Source organism: Dama dama, chromosome 4 (assembly GCF_033118175.1).
Source record: "Dama dama isolate Ldn47 chromosome 4, ASM3311817v1, whole genome shotgun sequence".
In the NCBI taxonomy this organism is placed as follows: Eukaryota; Metazoa; Chordata; class Mammalia; order Artiodactyla; family Cervidae; genus Dama; species Dama dama.
Window position 1 is genome coordinate 35,077,479 of NC_083684.1, and position 23,171 is coordinate 35,100,649.

At 37.9% G+C, this 23,171-nt stretch overlaps 1 protein-coding gene across 2 annotated transcripts in view; it reads right to left on the reverse strand.

Annotated features, from left to right (window-relative positions):
• Positions 1–23,171, reverse strand: part of CDH8 (cadherin 8) — a 393,451-nt gene that overhangs the window by 245,838 nt on the left and 124,442 nt on the right. For both annotated transcript variants that reach the window (XM_061138647.1, XM_061138648.1), the window contains exon 3: positions 8,055–8,349. In XM_061138647.1, coding sequence (XP_060994630.1) covers positions 8,055–8,349 — 295 coding nt within the window. The remainder of the gene's footprint in view (positions 1–8,054; positions 8,350–23,171) is intronic.

A 23,171-nucleotide genomic window follows, 5' to 3' on the forward strand; every position in this document is an offset into this window, starting at 1 on the left:
AACAGAAGCTACACAGTCCTCCCCCTTCCCGGAGCCTGGGAACCACAGCTGCTACAGACGCTGATGGCAGGTAGGGCAGCTGCATCTCTTTGAAAAGTGTTTATTTCAATCTTCGTGATTTCCCACCCATGTTTTCCTACAGAATTTCAATTTTGTTTGTCACTCTGAATCAAATAAGACAAGAACGATAATCAAATCCATCAAGATATGTTTTTCTCTTTCTCACTTTGCATCTCTCCTTTAAAACAGAGAAATGCTACCGAATCTTTTCAAAATCAAGCCAAGAGAGAGAAGGAAAACCACCACCTCCACAACATAAAAAAGATGTATGTTAGGTTTAAGACAGTTTGTCAGTATGAACATCCTTTGATCTTTTAAGCTTCTGTGACATAAACTGCTTCTTTAATAATAAAAAATATGAAAATGAATTTCTAATTATTAATTGGGGAAACTTCTTTTTATGGGATGAAAATATCTATCAGGCAGTGACAAGAATAACAAGCTAATGTGTGTAAGCTAGAGTCATCATAATTTTTAATTTGCTCTTTAGAAATTGCAAATTTGACTATTTAGCTGCATGCTACATTAACATGTGACCTAACATAGATTCAAAATTCTCTTCTCATTAGACATGTGTTTTTAAAACTTTTATAGTATAAAATTATGCAGTTTTGGGACTTCCCTGGTGGTCTAGTGGCTAAGACTCTGTGCTCCCAATGCAGGGGGCCAGGGTTCAATCCCTGGTCAGGGAACTTGATCCCACATGCTGCAGCTAAGGCTGGGAACAGCCAAATAAATAAATAAAATAAAATAAAAAAAATTATGCAGTTTTGCAAGATACTTTTTAAAAATAGTTTCTGGGATCATATAAATGTCTGAATCTCCAAAAGGGCATAAAATATGAATTTATCAAATTCTTATATATTAATGCTTTAAACAGTCTGATGTATGAAAATCATTTTACTTTCTTTAATTCGGTGTTTACCGATTAACTTTGATTTTTTTCAGTAAATCTATTTTGAGCACAGGTTGGCGCCATTGCCATAGGTCTGTTGTACCATAAATACAACTGAAATACACAAGAGAACAGAATTTGAGAGTATCATATAGTTTCCTGCCCCCATTCCTGACTGCCTGCCACCTAAACAGTTCATTCCAAAAGTCATTACGTATGGCTGGCGAGGTAAGAATTCACAGAAAGGCAGGAAGGTAGAGGTAGAGTGAAACAGCAATCAACGTTTGTGTCAGGGAGTCAGGGGATGGGCAGAGGAGCAAATGAAAATCACTTACTACAGCAGTGAGGGGTGATACTAACACCAAATACATCAAGTGAAAAGGAACAGGGTTCTCACTGTTGGAGAAAAAGAAACAATTAGAATGAGCCTTGTGGTGTTGCTTTGGCATTGGAGGTATAGAGGTGAACTCATGGTAAGTCTAGAACTCATGGAGGTCTAGATTTGATCCTTTTGCTATAAAAAGACTTTATTAGGACAACTGGAGACATCTGACTGAGGTCGATGCATCCACTAGCAATGGTGTATCACTATTAATTTCCTAATTTTGATGGCTGTATTGTGCTTGTGTAGAAAATCATCCATGTGGCAAAGACTGATTGAAGAATCTCATGGTGATGGGGTATCATCTCAGCAATGCACCCTCTAAAAGTTGAGGAAACATTAATTTGGGCTATAACTGCACCTTCTCTCTAAGATTAAATGTATTCCAAATTAAAGATGATGAACAACACAAAAGAAATAGCCTGTATTTTACATGAGCCATCTTCCAAAAGAGGATTTGAAGATGTTTACCATAAAAAAGGGCTTCCCAGGTGGTGCTACCAGTAAAGAACCCACCTGCCAATGCAGGAGACATAAGAGACACAGGTTTCATTCCTGGGTTGGGAAGGTCTTCTTGGAGGAGGGCATGGCAACCCACTCCAATATTCTTGCCTGGGGAATCCCCATGAATAGAGGAGCCTGGTGGGCTACAGTCCATGGGGTTGCAAAGAGTCAGACACAACTGAAGTGACTTAGCACACATACATGCACCAAAAAAGAACAAAATCACAAAGAAAAGACATGCTACTAATAATAAGAGAAGACAGGAGAGCGAAAATAACACATAGAGCAGACAACACTGAAACTGTTCTCAAATGTTAACACTTTACCTTTGGCTGAGTCACTGTTTCAAGTAGAGTAAGTCCCCTTGCATATTATGTACTGACATCCATAACCTCTATAGTTATGAGCCTTTGCAAAGCAATGAGATTTTCCTTTCCAAAATATATTTTACTAAGGAACCTCTTGACCTTCTGATTTTTTGATTAATATTTTTTGATGGAGAGTGCATTCTCTTTTGCAGTCACCACCAGGAAATCCAGAGTCAATCCCAGTTATTCTCTTTAGTTTTTACTTTAATATTAACAGCACTTCAGCCCCAGTTATTCACCAAATGGCTCTCAATTAATTTTACTGTGATTTGAATTTCTATGTGATACATTGTTCTTATATTTTTAACATGCTGATAGTCCTATTTTAAAAACTGTATAAGATTTCACCCATACTTCTCTTTGTCCAACTCCTGTCCTCTTTGTCCAGCTCTTCATTTAATTTGGAAAGTATGCTAACCTAAAGAGCTCTTCCACTTTGGAAAAACAGTAACTATTATTAATAGGCAACAGAATCATTAGGCAGTGGAATCATAGAACATATATAAATGAAGTTTTCTAGAGATATTATCAAAGTTTAGTATAGCATACTGGTCTATGGCTGATTCATATCAATGTATGACCAAAAAAAAAAAAAAAAGCTTCCCTGAAGCCGAAAAAAAAAAAAAAAACAGCAAGTGAAAGACAAATAAAATCTCTCTGTAGTCTCTTAAAAAAAAAAAAAAAAAAAAAAAAAACCTTGGAAAGAAGAGCCAGATACCTGGATTCAATCCCAGCTCCTTCATTTAATATCTCATTTGGATTAGCTATTATTTCCCCCACTTTTCTGATTAAAAATAATGAATAGAAAAGGTAATATCAGTCCTAATGTTAAAAGACTGTTGTGAATATTGCAAGCTTTTAACAGCATTGGGAATATAGCAACTTTTTAATACATACTGATCACCTTTAGAGAAGCCTTGAATCTCAAAGAAAACTAAGGAAACCTCCAGTTTACGTTTCTGTTTATGTAACTTTGCACTCAGCAACGCAGTCATTCATACCAGCTCAAGTCCTACTGGCCTTCTCATCCATCCTTTATCTCCGTCTTTACTAATATACCCTTTAGAATAAAATAGGGTTCATTCCAATGTGTGCAATTGTGAAACATAAAATTAAGGCTTCTTGAGCAACTTTTCATTGACTAAGGCATTCACAGGGCTTCCCTCATAACTCAGGTGGTAAAGAATCTGCCTGCAATGCAGGAGACCCCAGTTCAATTCCTGAGTTGGGAAGATCTACTGGAGAAGGGATAGGCTACCCACTCCAGTATTCCTGGGCTTCCCTGGTGGCTCAGCTGGCAAAGAATCTGCCTGCAATGCGGGAGACCTGGGTTTGATCCCTGGGTTGGGAAGATCCCCTGGAAAAGGAAATAGCTACCCACTCCAGTATTCTGGCCTGGAGAATTCCATGTACGATATAGTCCACATAGTCGAGGGTTGCAGAGTCAGACATGACTGAGCGACTTTCACTTCACGTTCAAGGCATTCATACAACACACACAACTTATTGAATCATACTAGTAAAAGCAGCTCAAAGATGGACGTTTGTAAAGAAACAAGTATCAACTGAGCACCAACTCTATGGTTATGCCAAGTAATTCAAATACAATCATGAATTTTTCCAAACATATTTTCTTAGGTAGGGATTCTTATGCATACTACACAGATAGAGAAGGTGAGGCTTAGTTGGGTTATATCACTAATACAAGTAGAAAGCAGATTTGCAGACAAATTATCTGAGATTCTATTTTCAAGCTAAATACAGAGTTCATTTTACCTGAACCCAGGTGTGGACACAAGAGATGAGGGTTTGATCCCTGGGTTGGGAAGATTCCCTGGAGTAGGAAATAGCAACCCACTCCAGGATTCTTGCCTGAAAAATTCCATGGACAGAGGATTCTGGTGGGCTACAGTCCACAGGGTAGCAGAGTCAGACGCAACTCAGCACAGATGTGAACACACAATCAAGGTTTACAATCCCTCACTCCAATATCCAATAGCATAAAAATATTTAAAGTGTCTGAAACTTATTAAGTGTGGGCAAATTTTCACTGAAAAACCAACTTCAACCTTGCTAGCTTGGGATCCACAGTAAAAATCAGACAAGCTCACACATCGCTCTTTACGCAGTATTGCTATAAAAGTGAATTCTCATCAAGTTCTGAAATAAACAGTAGAATATAAAAGAGCTCTGCCTCCAGTTTCCAAATAAGATAGTTCTAAAATAATTTGGCTGCCATTTGGGCAAATATATATGTGTGTTTTGTCTTGACAGCCTGTCAACTGGCAGACAGTTCTGGAATATCACATTCATTTCAATGTAATATTGGTAAATTTCTCAATTAGAATTTTATTTTTCACTCTCTGCAACAATGAAATCCCCCAGTCCTTGCTGGCATTCTTCGGGGTGTTCAGGTGCAGGTGTTGGCATTTCTGCAGTAGCAAAGGAAGAAAAATGAAAGAAGGCAGGCAGGGAGGGAAGAGGCAGGCTGGAAGAGAGCAGTGGTAATGGGGAGAGAACAGAGATAGGAGCTGACCTTCATCCTGATATTCACCTTCATGAGAAATGAAGGGAATAATTCACGCTTGACAATAAAATAGTGCGGCTGCCCCTTCCTCCTTTAACCAGAGAGGCTGGAGTCAAACAGAAACCAGACACCCGATGCCTAAAATCGATACAGAGGGAAAGTCCACAGGTAATATGGGAACGAGATTAATAAAAATAATTTTATAAACCACAACTACCAATTATTGAACACTTCTTTACATTATGGCATGCCTTTACCTTCTATTTTATCATGTGATTCTCAAAAAATGAAAGCAAGATAGAAGTTGTTATCTTTGCACTGTGGCCAAGGGAAATAAGCAACAGGTTCACCTCCTTGAATTTCAAAGTCGAGCAGATAATAAGGGATAGAACCAGGATTCAAAATTTCATCCATTTGGTTTCAAAACCCACTCTTTCAACTGCAGCATATTCCATGTGGTTTTCAGCAGAGAGGTAACAAGCTAAGCATTTTTAAAATAACTATGTAAGTTGGTGTAGATTATTTCTTTTATAAAGAAATACTATACTATATTGTACATATAGTATAGTATTGAGCAGTATAAATACAGTATAAATACTATACTCTATTTATAAAGAAATACTATGCTATATTGCTATACTCATAAAGAAAAATCTTTGAGATAGAGGAACAATGTATAAGTGCACATACACATTGCGTTATATAGCTAATAATATCTTTAAATTCCTTTCCTTAGCTGAAATTGACCATGAAGTTTGTAGAAGTTTGTATTTTATTTTTTTCCCTCAGCATATTTATCAGGGGCATGACTAACACACACAGGAATGGAAGCCTCTGACACATCTACAATAAATAGGTATAGACTTGGCCATTAAAGATGTAGAAAGTATAATAATGAAGAAAAAAATAGCAGCTTTCTGTTGATCATTTATTAGTAATTAAGATTAAGTATTCTCTATGTGGGGCTTCCAGGTGGCTCAGCAGTAAAGAATTAATCTGCCAATCCAGGAGACGTGGGTACTCTCCCTGGATCAGGAAGATGCCCTGGAGAAGGAAATGGCAACCCACTCCAGTATTCTTGCCTGGGAAATCTCATGAGCAGAGGAGCCTAGCAGGCTACAGTCCATGGGGTCATAAAGAATTGAACATGACTTAGCAATTAAACAATAATGATTCTGTATGTATTGTAAGTGGTAATAGTCCTTTAAAATCACCTTACACTAACAGGGACAGACTCATAAACTTAGAGATCAAATTTACGGTCGCCAGGGGAATAAACAAGGGATGGGATAGTTTGGAAGTTTGGTGGACAGGTACACACTGCTATATTTAAGATGGATAACCAAGAAGGAACTACTATACAGCACATGGAATTCTGCTCAATGTTATGTGGCAGCCTGGAGGGGAGGGGAACTTGGGGGAGAATGAATACACATGCATGTATGGCTGAGTCCCCTTCACTGTTCCACATGAAACTATCACAACATTGTCAATCATCTATACCTCAATATACAATAAAAAGTTTTTTTTAAAGATGGATTAGGCAAGTTCTCTGCCCTAAATAACTTGATGAAATAAGAAGCAAATAAAAAGAAAGAAAAAAATATAGTATTTCTCAGCTCCTGTTTACCTGTCAGAATTTAAAAGAAGTATGAATATGAAGGTGTTTTTGATTGTTCGTGGGTTCCTTTCTGCTGTAGTAGTGATGGAAGAGAGAGAACTTCCTGCTAGAAATCCCTAGAAGTCTCCCACAAACTTTTCCTAGAAGAAGTGTCATTTCAGCCTACCATAGAGGAGTGATTTGATTTTGATAAGAAGAAAAAAAATACATAAAAGTTGGGTTCTTCACACAAGAAATAGACAAAATAGAGTCTTGGTGGAAGAAATACACTGGTAAGATGTGAACACCTGAAGCCAATTCTGATTTGCTGCTGCAATGGGTGCATCTACCAAAGTTATAGTGTAGGTTAAAAAATAAGAGATCAAATGAAGCCAAACTATTTACCTAATTGGGGTTTTTGATTTGTATCTCTATTTGTGTGTTTTTTTAATCACATTATGTTCACCTACTTCTAATTTATGTGATTTTGCTGCATAGACTATAGGTTGCCTTAAATGCAGTTTGAAACAAACCAGGGTATCCATTCCATCCACTGTATGCTTAGGAACGACTTTGGTGATCTTGGGCCCTGGATCTTGGATTCTGTCTACTGCTTTTGTCAGACAAGGAAGAATTCTAAAATTCCCTTTTATTCTAGTATAAAGTCCCGGGTCAGGAATTCCTGTATCAAGGCCAGAGTTTGGGGATGAAGTGAAGTGAAAGTCACTCAGTCGTCCAACTCTGCAACCCCATGGACTGTACCCCGCCAGGCTCCTCTGTCCATGGAGTTCTCCAGGCCAGAATAATGGAGAGGGTAACTGTTCCCTTCTCCAGGGAATCTTCCCAACCCAGGGATCAAACCCAGGTGATTGCATTGCAGGTGGATTCTTTACCATCTGAGCCACCAGGGAAACCTGAGAATACTGGACTGGGTAGTCTATCCCTTCTCCAACAGATCTTCCCATCCCAGGAATTGAACTGTTGTCTCTTGCACTGCAGCCCAGATTCTTTACCAGCTGAACTACCAGATGACACTGATTTGGGGATAAATAAGCAAATACAAAGAAAAGGGAAGAAAAAGGCAGAAAACCATGTTTTGGAATAAATGTTGTTCTGTGGAGTATAATGAATATTTCAGTGGCTCACAAAAAGTGGGAGTGAGTCATTGGTGATAGCAAGGATTCTTTAAAAAGTTCAGTCCAAGTAAGATGAGCACAACACACAAGCCTCTAGTAGCTGATTTCCTAATCCACTCTAGACTCTACCCACCAGCTCAATGCAATATCTGGCTGACTACAGACCTAGACGGTTTTCTATTTCTCTATGTGCTATATCTGCATGTGAATACACACAAACAAATAATTAAACATCAAGCAAATATCAATAGGATTAGTCTGGCATGTTGGAACAAATCTTGATAAATCCGCTTCAGTAACAATACTCGAACTCCAGGTCTATGAGAGGAATACAAATTCAGCCTATTGAAGTACTGTCGTGCAAGGAGAGAGATTTTAATAAAACTGCTTCGTCAGTTCCTATTACTCAGGGACTAAAGCTATTGAGCTGTGGAACTGAGGCCAAAAATGGGGATTTGGAAATGCAAATTAGAGATAAGACGGTAATAAATGTCTCTTATTCAATCACACACTATCCCTGATGCCAAAAGCTATTTTAAAGATGATTGTTAACAGTTCTGTGAAAAATGGAAGCATACATACCCAAAATGGACATCTCTGGTACGGTGGCATGGTAGGGTCCATTGAGAAACTCTGGGGCATTGTCGTTGATATCTTGGACTTTAATAATAAATTCAGAAGGAGGCTCAAGAGGCTTATTTGTCTCCCAGTCCACTGCTTGAGCTGTTAGGGTGTACTCAGCTTTTTCCTCTCGGTCAAGTCTTTTTATAGCATGGATATCTCCTGTTACATCATTTATTTGAAAGATAGTCCCAGCTCCATCGCCTGACAGGATGTATTTGATTTTTTTGCTCCCAGGATCCAGGTCTGTGTGTAGCTAAAATGAAAGGGGACATTGGTTAGTGATGTGGCAATTTGCTAAGTATGTTTTAACTACCTCATGTTTCAATATAAAGTTGTTTCTTTCTACATTGATTATAACTTCATCAATTTCTGCCAATAGTAGCTACACAAAGAGTCTGTGCAACCCTCTGTATATCAAGTAAAGTAATGAGAGTCAAATACATTTGAATGCCTTTAAAACATACTCTGGCCTGTTCAGTATAAATTGATATACATTTACAATGATAAAAAAAAATTGAGCAGAAAACATTAAAGTATATATGTTCCTTCAATTTATTCATATATTTACTTGTTTAGTATGAACTGATGTGCAATTAGAATGATAAAAAGATTGATAAAAATATATAAAATGTATGCATTCTTTTCAATTTGTTAATACATTTAAAGATTATTATTATTAGCTATTTTTATGGGCTACTCTCTGTGTGCCAAAAACTGTGTGAATCACTTCTCATGTACTAATTCTTTTCATTTTTTCTAAAAGTCATTGAATTAGAATATTCCATATGAAACATGAGAAAAGGGAAGTTTGAGAAGGTATACTGTAACATCTCCACAGTTTCTATTTGATAGAAACAAGTGCAGCAGGCCTAAAGTTCAACACAGCTCTGGCTGCTATATTCAAAACGCTGACATAATTCTAACAATCTGATGGATATTAAGACCTTATGTTTGTGTAAGTTTTTTTTTCCCCTTTGATTTGTATAATTCTTCTAGTCCGGGAAAATTATTCCCATTTTGCAAAGACGACTGAGGCCAGATTATGGGAGCACATTTTCCAGAAATGGGACTTCTTTGAGAAATAAAAACTTTGCAGCAGGAATTCAGATCCATCTTCAATCATGGCAACAAGTATTTACTGAACACCTACTCTGCCTAAAACATTTTGGTATGTACTGGGGAAAACAGAACCCCAAAATTTCACAGTTTATTCTCAGGAGGGAAACAAAAGTGTTCTGATATATGGTGCTGTTTCTTTATACTATACAGACTCCTATTAAAAAATAAAATAAAATCCATGGCTGATTCATATCAATGTATGACAAAACCCACTGGGAAAAAAAAAATAATAAAAAAAAAAAAAAAAAAAAAAAACAAAAAAAAAATAAATAAATAAATAAAATAAAAAATAAAATAAAACAAGAATATATATTTTTAATTCACATTTTTAAAAGGAAAATTCACTGGATTATAGTTATAAAATATTGCTTAAATGCACATATTTTCAGTTAAACACAATTATTTAAATGCCAATATAATTAGTTCTTGGGCTTCCCTGGTGGCTCAGATGGTAAAGAATCCACCTGCAATGCAGGAGACCTGGGTTCGATCCCTGGGTTGGGAAGATCCCTTGGAGGAGGACACAGCAACCCACTCCAGTGTTCTTGCCTGGAAAACCCCCATGGACAGAGGAGCCTGGCGGGCTACAGTCCATGGAGGTACAAAGAGTCAGACACGACTGAACGACTAAGCACACGTGCACAGTTAGTTCTTGCATCATGAGATTTTTAAACACCTGTTCCTTAAAATATATATATGTATATATTGAAGAAAAAAAGTCTTGTGCAAAGAAACTCCTAGAAACTCAAAAGGCTTTGCATTCTCTTGGGATCACTTTTTATTCAGAACAGATTTTATCACTTTCTTTGCCAATTTAAATTTTATTTAGCTCCTCAATAAATGAAAAGATTACACAAAAGACATAAAACAGCAACGAAGCGTCCAAATGCATCTAGATCTCCTATTTTACTTCTGAATATTTTTAAAAGTTACAGCATAAGATTACATCAAATATTTATTGAACCGCAAATTGTATCCATTTCATTTATTGTACTAAACTTATTAACAAGAGGAAATATTGAAATGCCACTTTATCTTAATGAATGTGGGAATATAATTCATTAATGTGCTATTAATCCTAATTTATGATCATTTTAATTTATGTGCATTTTAATATTCTATTAGCATTTTTATTAAAAAAGAGAAATTTGAATAAAGTATGATTCATGGATGTTCCCATTCATATACATGCATTCCTGAGACTCAGAATGTATTGACATGTGTCACTCTTGCCCATCACAGTTTTGCTATCAAAAATTAAGTTATTCAAAATACTGTTATTATTTATGTTAGAACTTATTTGTACCATATTTTCCACACATTTATCAACAGCCTCTGATTAGTAAATCATATCATATTCTTAGATGTTGGCGGTCCTTTGTATTTAGAAGTAACTGAGAGAGAAGAGAACAGCATAGGTTTTGAAAAAACAATAAGCTAAGACTCAGATCTCTCTACCTATGTGAACTGAAAAAATAAACACATTTGTTTGAGCTTCAGTTACTTTGCCTCTAATATGGAGATAAGACACCTATTTTGCAGAATTGGTTTTATAATCTGAGGTGATCTATTTGAAAAAACAGAAAAATTAAATGTTAACTGTACAATGACTGAAGCTGTTTCTACTTCATAACATCCTCAACTATATACAACTATCTGAAAACACTATAATAAAGCCTAACTGCAAGCTGAGTGAAAAGTTCCCAAAATTCCATCCTGAAAAAATGGAGAGAAAAGCTCTTAGCAAACACTGTGTACTTCCTCTTTCTTCTGGAAAATTATTTTTAGCAAATCTCAGCAAAATCCAGAGCCCTCATGATCTTAAAAGGCAGAGTATTAAAAAAAAAAAAAGGCAGAGTATTGTGTTTCCATATTCATTCCTTTCATCCTATTATTAATATTGGCACACACACTTGCACATGGCTCATTGAAGTAACCAACTTGACATTACAAATAAAGACCTGTGGGTGTGTAAGAATAGCAATTTACAGGGAGCAAATGTTCTTAAGACTCCACATCTGGTCCTGAGGAATCAGAATACATGCTAATAAGCTGCTGCTGTCTTGGTTGGTCTTCATGTGTCTGTTTAAACCTGCTCACTTCAATGTATCAAGACTATTCTGTCAACCCACCTCGGGACCTTCTCTGTGAGATCATGATGCCAAAGACATCCCAAATGCACCACATTTTCACACACCGTGCATCATCTGGAAGTGTGAGGACCATCTCTCCCAAGAACTGCTTCTGCTAATTATACCAGGATAAGGGCCACATGCAAATTGGCTGGAGTGGTAAGATGTTGGCCTGGCTATGGTACAAAGACCTCATCCAGTCATTGGTTAATTATGCACCAAACAAGATTATAAGCAACACAGACATGGTCTCTGCCTTCAAAAACCCACAGCTTTGTGGGAGATAACCCAAACAGAAAATATTTGTTATTGTTACTATTACTGTCACACGTACTGACCACTTATTATCTGGTAAACATTTTGCATCTACATATGTAATACCATTCTCACAGCCAACCAGAGACCATTTCTGCATTTCAACAATGAAATGACTGATATTCAGAGATTTTTAGGGAACTTTTCCATAGGATTTACTATCAGCAAGTGGCAATCTTAATAGGGTTTAAAGTAAATTTCCTGGATTCAAATACATGCTCCAAGGCTCTGATACAGAAAGAAATCTGGGGTGGTGGGGGGATGTGGGGATGGAGTGCATATGTTAAATTTATTTAACTCACAAAATGGAGTGTGGGGAACAGCAAAGGCCACTACAAAAAAGTAATGATTTGGGTTTCCCTGGTGTTTCAATGATAAAGAATCCACCTGCCAATGCAGGAGTCACGGGTTCCCACACTGCTGAGCAACTAAGCCCATGGGCCACAAGTACTGAGCCTGTGCTCGAGAGCCCGGAGCCACGACAGCTGAGCCCGCGAGTCTCTACTGAAGCCCGCACACCCTCCAGCCTGGGCTCCACACAAGAAGCCTCCACAATGAGAAGCCCGAGGACCGCAACTAGAGAGCAGTTCTCACTCACTGCGACTAGAGAAAAGTCTATGCAGCTCTGAAGACTCAGACCAGCCAAAAATAAATAAATGAAGTTATTGTTTTAGGCTTCCCTGATAGGTCAGTTGGTAAAGAATCCGCCTCCAATGCAGGAGACCCCGGTTAGATTCCTGGGTCGGGAAGATCCCCTGGAGAAGGGAAAGGCTACCCACTTCGGTATTCTGGCCTGGAGAATATTATTTTTGAAAAGTAATGGTTAAAATTTCAGATCGCAAAGCGGGAGGGGATACTCTCCAAGCACAGGTGAACGTATGGGTGAAGATCCACAGATAAGAGACGGCATACTGATTGAGATAAGCTAGAGATGATTTAACAGTCTGTGTACTGACTGTAGGAAAAAGAGAGGTGACAAGAAATAAGGATAGAAAGCCAGGAAGGGGTCAGATTATGTAGAGTTTCGAGAGCAAACTATAGAGTTCAGATCTGACTTTATAAAGGCAAGAGCAGTCCATATTCACACACTTTCAGTAAGAAGCCTGGCATCATAATAGTTTTGTTTCAGTAAATCACAGTGGTAAGCATGCACCCGTTAGCAAAAGTCTTAGAAGCAAAGGGAAAGAGGAAGTCAGAGGAAAAGTTAGACATCAATTCATAAAACTACCTCAATTTGGGACTCCAAGTTCAGCCCAGCACCATGATCTGTGTCATCTACAACCAGATGAACCCCTGTGGTCCCTCCCGGCAGCCTGGGCGAGGAGCACGAGTGTCGGGTATACAGTGAGCAATCCTGGCTATTCATTGGTCATTCATGTTACGTCTTTGATTTCAGGGATCATAACAGGACTATAACATAATTGAGCTGAATTGTGAGCATCGATGTAATTACACCTGCCCTGTCTTTCATATATTTGCATAATACCCCCTAATTACAAGTTTAAACTTTAAAAGCCATGGGAAGAAACATTTGCCTTTCCACCTTCCTTTGCATTCCCACTGCCTCGTAAGGTGCCTGTCATGCTGCTGGGGCTGAAAGTATTTGTGGAGTAAGGTGAGTGGAAAGGAAGGGAAGGAAAGAACTCAGTTTATAAAGGTCTCAGTTTATTTTCAAAATAGTCATTTAAAGAAGAGTGAAGAAATTTAGCAATGTGAGGTCTAGTGAGCTGAAACCTTATCTACTCTAAACATAAAACCCTTGAGTTCCCTCAATTCTGCATTCAATTTTAGCAGAACTTCTAAGACATAGCAGAAGGAACATCAAGGGAAGGATGAGTGGATGGATGACAATGAATGAATATGCCTGATATTCACAGAGCACTGTCCTCAGAAAAGAGCCCCTCCCACCCTATCCTTCAGTGTCACCCATCTCTCTTTTTTAAATTAGATACATATAATTTTTCATTTAAAATAAAATACTGCATTCATTTTTAAAATTTCAGTGTGCAGTGAGATTAGTCAAAACTAATACAAGCAGTGACTAATCCCTGTTTAATTGTACTACAGTTTGTATTTTATTCTTCTAAATTTCTATATTGAGCCTAAATTGTCCTTATAATAAGAGAAGAAAGCAGCTAAACTAATCTAACATCTAGTGATTTCAGCCAACTTATTATGAAAGGCTAAACTACTTTGAATTTGTGCCACTTTCTGCTTATTGAGGCTAGAAGAAAATCATCTTTTTGCTTTTCTAAATGTTTGATTTATTTCTGAATTTAAAATTAGTAAATCTACCCTTAAAGATCAGATGACTGAAAATAGCTCTGTGGCTGTCAAAAAAATAAAAGTACAAACTACTTTTCCATCTTCTTCTGCAGAATTCCTGAGGACACTGAAGTACTTCTAGTATCAATACAGTAGAACCAGGAGAAGATAAAGTCTCCTCTGAGCACCGATCTTAATACCAAAGAATGACTTAATTACCATGCTCGCCCACCTCTTCCTGGAGAGTGAGTGATGTGGAATAGGACTCAGGGAACTATGGGGGAAATCAGTTCCTCATGTGAACATCTGTAGCTCTGATGTTGGAACTTACTTTGAAGTTCCACTCAATCTAAAAGGACATCCTAGGAGAGTTTCTCAAGTTTCCTGTTTTCCTCTAGAGTTACTGGGAGAGAGTCAGCATCTTTGGAACCCAAAGGGGTTAACAAGGATCACTACAACATGAATCTCTCTCACTTACTGATTCCTGGTTTTCATCAATCGAATCTCCTTTGGAGACGACAGCAAGCTTAGCACACTTAAATAAAGTCACATCTTACACTATATTCTCAGTATCTAGTAGGTGCCTGTTAGGGAGACACAGGTGCTTCAGGCTAACGATCTATATCAGTGAATGGATGGATAATCTAATCCTTAAATGGTAACCAATTAATATCAAAGGTGGACCAGAAACATAACAGAGTATAAATTTTTGACCAAAATGATAAGGATGCAGGGCTTCACTCTAAATCAGGCACACATTTAGGCTGCTAGGGGAGTGAAAGGGCAGATAACGAGAAAGAGCAAGTTGGAATAGGAAAACAATACATTCCTGTTTCTGAACTGCTCTCCCACCAGAAGGACCAGAAGTTTGACTTGAAGTCTACTTATTTTAACCTGTAGTTCAGCCTTCTTGCACACAATAGAACATCTCACAAAAAATGCTGACCCAACATGAAACAGTCCATTCAAGAACGAGTTAGGTTCCATCATCATATTGAAGTAGAACTAGACAACCGTGGGTTCTTGATGCTTCAGAGCTAAATTAAGCATACTATGGTGGGAGATGGAGTAGGAGGAGTGAGATTGGACCACATGGCTTGTAAGATGCCTTTATATGCTGAAATGTCATACCACTTCAGTAAATCTAAATAGTTATTTCATCCAGTCATGCCACCTTATATTCCATTTATTTTATTGAAGTATAGTTGGTTTGCAGTGTGGGGTTAATTTCTGCTGTATATCAAAGTGACTCATATAGATAGACTGATATACTTTTTTCATATTCCATTTCATTATGGTTTATCACAGGATATTGTATACAATTCCCTGTGCTATGCAGTAGGACCTTGTTGTTTACACATTATATATATAACACTTTTCCTCGCTAAGCCCAAACTCCCAATCCTTCCCTCGCCTGCTCCCCGCCCCCTCAGCAAACACAAGTCTGTTCTCTATTTCTGAGTCACATCATTCTTAACAATTTGCAGAAACAAATTATAAAACTACAGCTAAGTAATAGACATAAGAACACCTCAGCATGTTAGTAAGATTGAATTGGGAATATGCACTTACGCTTGTGATCATACACTCTGAAGAAATAATTCAGTGAAATGATAACAGTCCTTCATTCTCATACAAACCAAATTACCCTGAAATTTGTCTTACGGGGTGAAGAAGACACGATCACCAATTAAAAGACTAGAACCAAGCATCTTACCCTGGAGGTGACCTTCTACGTTGACAAAAAAATTCTGATGTTTTACAGGAGACAAATGTGTAGCATCCTGATATCTCAGATGTGTGGTCTTTCCACTCTGTGTTAGCTGCTATTGTGAGTACTGAACATCTTAACCTGACCAAGGGGAGCAATGCCCAGAGAAATAGAAAATTGGAAGCAAGTCTGAGTGACTGCTGCTTCTGGCTGCAGGAATCCGAAATTACAATCAGAATTAGGAATGTGATACTTGTGCTACTATGATAGTAAGTGCCACAAAGACAGGGCCTCCAGGTACGTTATTCAACAGTCTTCTAAACAACAAGCATAGTAGCTGGTTCATAGCAGATGCTTAGTTAAGTCTAATGGCTGTTGTGTCTATACAGGATCTATCATAATGTCCTGCACCTTGTCAGTGATTTTACAAGGATGAGAGGCACAGATTCTATAAATATATGGACTTTCTCAAGTTCACATAATTAACAAATAACCAGATATAACTGAGTAAATCAGATTTCAGAGCCTATACATTTTAGCATCATTCTAGAGAAACCCCCAGAACTGCTTACCTAGTTAGCCTGGGGATCTCCTAGTTCACTATATGAGGAGATGGACTGGAGCAGGCTCCCTACACTGTCCCTAAACGGCAATAGGCATTTCTTAAAGACATTTAGAAGCCATGTGTATGAAGACATAAGTACAGTTTGTCGTATAAAAGCTTGAAATAGAGTAGAGACAGAAATAGAAAGGCGGTATGCTCAACTAATAGGAATGCAAACAGAGAATATTGACAAGAAGAGGCTGGCAGGCTGTTTACCAAGAGACTTTGCGAGCCAACACTCATGACCTTGGCAAATTTGCTACTTTCTTCAGTCTGGACCACAGCTTTATGGGTTTGGAAACATGACATGCAAGCTTACAGCAAATCCATCTCTCTTAGCCAGACTCCAATAAAGAAATTTCCCAAGTTTAATTTTTTTTTAAAAAGGGGATGTTTTGATGATAAATAGCATTTCAACTATCTGAGCGATCATGATAAGCAAAATTTCTCTTTATATAAAGACCCATATACAAGTGAAGCCAAATTATCCTTGTTGATAGGATTCAGAGAAAGGAGATGGATCCATTCCATAATGATGTCATAGGAGAAATAACATAAGTGTGCCTATCCTACCGAAATGATCTTAAACATGCTCTGAGAATGCTTAAATTCTGTATTCTCAGATTTCTTTTTCTTTTCTTTAAGTACTGAGATCAAGACTTCAATATTTAAGCAACTATAGGGGCATAAAAGACAGTGAACTCCTTTCAACTGGACATATCATTAGAAGGACTGATGCTCAAGTTGAAGTTCCAATACTTTGGCCACCTGATGCAAGAAGCCGACTCATTGGGAAAGACCCTGATGCTGGGAAAGAGTGAGGGTGGGGCCGAATAGGGCAACAGAGGATGAGATGGTTGGATGGCATCACTGACTCAATACACATGTTTGAACAAACTCCAGGAGATGATGAAGGACAGGGAAACCTGGCATCATGCTGCAGTCCATGGAGTCACAAGGAGTTGGACACTTAGCAACTGAACAGTAATACTTTCTTATCGTATGTATGTTGATAACATACTGGCTAATATATTAAATCTTACAGGGTTGGAAGTCAATATGTTTCTCTAAGGCAATCAAAGATGTATAAAGTTGTAATTGATATTATGGGAACCAGAATGAAATCCCGATAAGAAATAGAACAAACAGGAATACACTGAGGGATTTGCTTAATCTCCCCAGAATTCAGTGTCCTTGTTTGTAAAGTGTTTTAATAACAGTTTTAACACCCTACCATTACAAAACCAATAGGGTTTTTGTAATGCTTAAAATGTGCCAATAGATGATCGGTAAAGCACATTATCTTCTAGGAGCTAAAACATTCAAACAAAACTGCATATAGGGTGGATTCTTGTGGAGACCGAATCTTGGAATCACAATGATAGATTCTGCCAAAACCAGAACTTCTTTCCAAGAAAAATGCACCTAACAATATACTGTGGGTCAGAATTCGACATGCAGCATCACTTCGTAGTAGATACAAGAATGTTACTTCTTGACTAAAATGCTCTGTACAAAGTAGCTTAAACTCTTACATTGGACATCCTTATATTGGGACTATAATGACGTATTTGGTACTTATTCACCTGTTTAGGAAGTACACACAGTAGATGTATTTGGAAGCTTTTACTCTTTTTTCAGCTTTAGTAATGTGTATTTCACAAATAAAACTGTAAGGTGTTTAAAGCGTACTTCATTTTTTTTTTTTTTCCCCAGTGGGTTTTGTCATACATTGATATGAATCAGCCATGGATTTACATGTATTCCCAATCCCGATCCCCCCTCCCACCTCCCTCTCCACCCGATTCCTCTGGGTCTTCCCAGTGCACCAGGCCCGAGCACTTGTCTCGTGCATCCCAACAGGCTGGTGATCTGTTTCACCATAGCTAGTATATATGCTGTTCTTTTGAAATATCCCACCCTCACATTCTCCCACAAAGTTCAAAAGTCTGTTCTGTATTTCTGTGTCTCCTTTTCTGTTCTGCATATAGGGTTATCGTTATCACCTTTCTAAATTCCATATACATGTGTCAGTATGCTGTAATGTTCTTTATCTTTCTGGCTTACTTCACTCTGTATAATGGGCTCCAGCTTCATCCATCTCATTAGGACTGGTTCAAATGAATTATTTTTCATGGCTGAGTAATATTCCATGGTGTATATGTACCACAGCTTCCTTATCCATTCATCTGCTGATGGGCATCTAGGTTGCTTCCATGTCCTGGCTATTATAAACAGTGCTGCGATGAATATTGGGGTGCACGTGTCTCTTTCAGATCTGGTTTCCTCAGTGTGTATGCCCAGAAGTGGGACTGCTGGGTCATATGGCAGTTCTATTTCCAGTTTTTTAAGAAATCTCCACACTGTTTTCCATAGCGGCTGTACTAGTTTGCATTCCCACCAACAGTGTAAGAGGGTTCCCTTTTCTCCACACCCTCTCCAGCATTTATTGCTTGTAGACTTTTGGATAGCAGCCATCCTGACTGGCGTGTAATGGTACCTCATTGTGGTTTTGATTTGCATTTCTCTAATAATGAGTGATGTTGAGCATCTTTTCATGTGTTTGTTAGCCATCTGTATGTCTTCTTTGGAGAAATGTCTGTTTAGTTCTTTGGCCCATTTTTTGATTGGGTCATTTATTTTTCTGGAATTGAGCTGCAGGAGTTGCTTGTATATTTTTGAGATTAATCCTTTGTCTGTTTCTTCATTTGCTATTATTTTCTCCCAATCTGAGGGCTGTCTTTTCACCTTACTTATAGTTTCCTTTGTAGTGCAAAAGCTTTTAAGTTTCATTAGGTCCCATTTGTTTAGTTTTGCTTTTATTTCCAATATTCTGGGAGGTGGGTCATAGAGGATCTTGCTTTGATTTATGTCGGAGAGTGTTTTGCCTATGTTCTCCTCTAGGAGTTTTATAGTTTCTGGTCTTACATTTAGATCTTTAATCCATTTTGAGTTTATTTTTGTGTATGGTGTTAGAAAGTGTTCTAGTTTCATTCTTTTACAAGTGGTTGACCAGTTTTCCCAGCACCACTTGTTAAAGAGGTTGTCTTTTTTCCATTGTATATCCTTGCCTCCTTTGTCAAAGATAAGGTGTCCATAGGTTCGTGGATTTATCTCTGGGCTTTCTATTCTGTTCCATTGATCTATATTTCTGTCTTTGTGCCAGTACCATACTGTCTTGATGACTGTGGCTTTGTAGTAGAGTCTGAAGTCAGGCAGGTTGATTCCTCCAGTTCCATTCTTCTTTCTCAAGATTACTTTGGCTATTCGAGGTTTTTTGTATTTCCATACAAATTGTGAAATTCTTTGGTCTAGTTCTGTGAAAAATACCGTTGGTAGCTTGATAGGGATTGCATTGAATCTATAGACTGCTTTGGGTAGAATAGCCATTTTGACAATATTAATTCTTCCAATCCATGAACACGGTATGTTTCTCCATCTGTTTGTGTCCTCTTTGATTTCTTTCATCAGTGTTTTATAGTTTTCTATGTATAGGTCCTTTGTTTCTTTAGGTAGATATACTCCTAAGTATTTTATTCTTTTTGTTGCAATGGTGAATGGTATTGTTTCCTTAATTTCTCTTTCTGTTTTTTCATTGTTAGTATATAGGAATGCAAGGGATTTCTGTGTGTTAATTTTATATCCTGCAACTTTACTATATTCATTGATTAGCTCTAGTAATTTTCTGGTAGAGTCTTTAGGGTTTTCTATGTAGAGGATCATGTCATCTGCAAACAGTGAGAGTTTTACTTCTTCTTTTCCTATCTGGATTCCTTTTACTTCTTTTTCTGCTCTGATTGCTGTGGCCAGAACTTCCAACACTATGTTGAATAGTAGTGGTGAGAGTGGGCACCCTTGTCTTGTTCCTGATTTCAGGGGAAATGCCTTCAATTTTTCACCATTGAGGGTGATGCTTGCTGTGGGTTTGTCATATATAGCTTTTATTATGTTGAGGTATGTTCCTTCTATTCCTGCTTTTTGGAGAGTTTTAATCATAAATGAGTGTTGAATTTTGTCAAAGGCTTTCTCTGCATCTATTGAGATAATCATATGGTTTTTATTTCTTGTTATTCAAAAACTGTAAGCCTAGAAGTAAAAGGGGGTGGTCAATGTGCATTGTGTCATTGAATAAAATGCTTGTGTGTGCCACAGTGTGGGTGGATAATAATTGTGGGCCTATTACTAAAAAGAGATTTAGGTGAATGGATCAAGGAGTGGATGGATGGATGAAGACATTGGTCACTAACAGAATTAAATGAAGGAAAATGGATGGATGGATGGTTTTATTGGGGAATGCATGCATAAAAATAATAAATAGAGGGATGGCTGAGTAAGAGTCTCAGTCCCATTTTTTCATTTAGGTTCAAAAGCACATTAAATTCTATGAATTGACACATGAATGAACAAATGGACATATTGGTGAGTAGGTAGGAGAAGGACCACAGGGTTTCTCACTAAAAAGACTGATTTGGGAAAACATAACAAATTATTCTCTCTCAGAGTCCTATTCCTGGTCTTATATTAAAGCAGACATAGTACCTGGGAGTTCAACTATAAATTATAAGAGATTCTCATACAAAGATCCTTGGAGCATGTTTAGTTTTCAACTCAACCATCACTTTCCGCAAATCTCTTGAAAAATTTTCTATCTTTCTATATATATGGATAGATAGATCAATAGAACAATAGATCAATAGATCTATATAGATAGATCAATATATATCCTATATATAGGATATATCTATTTATATAGATAGATATTGATATGAGAGGGGGAAATTCTGTTCAAAATAAATAGACAATGTGATAATATACAATGTAAGCAAGGTGAACAGGACTAAAAGGAGACAACTAAGATTATTAGTCAAACAAAAGAAGTAGATTTTAAATCAATGTGGCTATTTAAAACATGTATTCAGGATATTATTAATATTCAAAGGTCAATTTAGATTGAAACCTTCAGTTCAGTTCAGTTGCTCAGTCATCTCCAGCTCTTTGCGACCCCATGGACTGCAGCATGCCAGGCTTCCCTGCCCATCACCAACTCCCAGAGTTTACTCAAACTCATGGACGTGGAGTCAGTAATGCCATCCAAGCATCTCATCCTCTGTTGTCCCCTTCTCATCCCGCCTTCAAACTTTCCCAGCATCAGGGTCTTTTCAAATGAGTCAGCTCTTCACAGCAGGTGGCCAAAGTATTGGAGTTTCAGCTTCAGCATCAGTCCTTCCAATGAATATTCAGGACTTATTTCCTTTAGGGTAGATTGGTTGGACCTCCCTGCAGTCCAAGGGATTCTCAAGAGTCTTTTCCAACAACACAGTTCAAAAGCATCAATTCTTTGGTGCTCAGCTTTCTCAGTAGTCTTGCCTGGAAAATCCCATGGACGAAGAAGCCTGGTGCAGGCTACAGTCCATGGGGTCGCCAAGAGTCAGACACAACTGAGCGGCTTCACTTTCACTTTCTTTATAGTCCAACTCTCACATCCATACATGAGCACTGGAAAAACCATAGCTTTGACTAGACAGACCTTTGCTGGCAAAGCAACATCTCTACTTTTTAATATGCTATTTAGGTTGGTCATAACTTTTCTTCCAAGGAGTAAGCGTCTTTTAATTTCATGGCTGCAGTCACCATTTGCAGTGATTTTGGAGCCCAAAAAAATAAAGTCTGTCACTGTTCCCACTGTTTCCCCATCTATTTGCCATGAAGTGATGGGACCAGTATAACCTTCAGTTATACTGGGGAAAAAGGAGAAACATTTAAGAAGGCTGTGTCAGTGTCCTTTATGTTTGAAAAGAGCTTGATTAACCAGAGTCCCAATAGGAGTTGAAAATATGAGGCAAATTTCAGATGTGGTAATCACAATTACTTGCTAAACAGGATGCATCTTGTTATCCAAAAACTTGACAAGCTCACAGTGGGAAAGAACACAGTGGATAACCAAATGACAGTCATCTATTCTCTCTGAAATTCTCTCTTTATAAAGGGACTGTGAGGTAATCAAAATGCCATGAACTTGGAAGAACATTGAAGTTAAAGTCGAAAACGAAATAACATAAACCTGGGATTTAGTTTTGGCTATAGAATAGGGTATGACACTGGCAAATCACTTTTTTATGAGATCAAAAACCCTGACAACGGTGGTCCAGTGGTTAAGACTTCATGCTTCCAATTCAGGGGACCCTGGTTCAATCCCTGGTTGGGGAACTAAGATCCCACAGGCCATGTGGCATGGCCAAAAAACCCCCCAAAACCCAAATTTTAAAGCCTGACAATAACTTAGCTGTGTCACCCACTTCTACCCTTTGAGCACTGTAAACTGTCTCATTCACAACCTCAATAATAAAGAAGAGAGTCATGACCAAAGCACAGATTTAACAGAAATAATCACATTTGCAAGTCAGATAACTCAATGGGTGGATGAATGGATTATTGATGTGTGGGTGGATGAATGGACAAGGGTGCTGATAAAAAATTAAGAGGAAGAGGAAGGGCAGATAAACGGTTTTGTCGGAGAATGCATGGGGGCACAAAGAAGTGGATGAGAGGATGGCTAAATAAATAGATTCACAAACACCCTTCCTTTTCGAAAAATGACAATCAGAAAACCTGATTTGAATTAAAACTGGTAGATATGATTTCAGACAAATCACTTTAAATTTCCCTATTTTAGTTTCTTTTTATTAAAATGATACTAACAAGGCCATTAGCACTATTATAAAAACATTTACTTGACTGTTATAAGGATAGTATGTATGTAAAAGTTGTTCTTAATTATTTTAACTCTACTCCCCCAAGTATCATCCCTATAGTATTCCTATAGTGATGGGGTGGGGGCGGGGCTTCCATGGTGGCTCAGTTGGTAAAGAATCTGTCTGCAATGCAGAAGACTGTCTGCAATGCAAAAGACCCATGTTCCATCCCTGGGT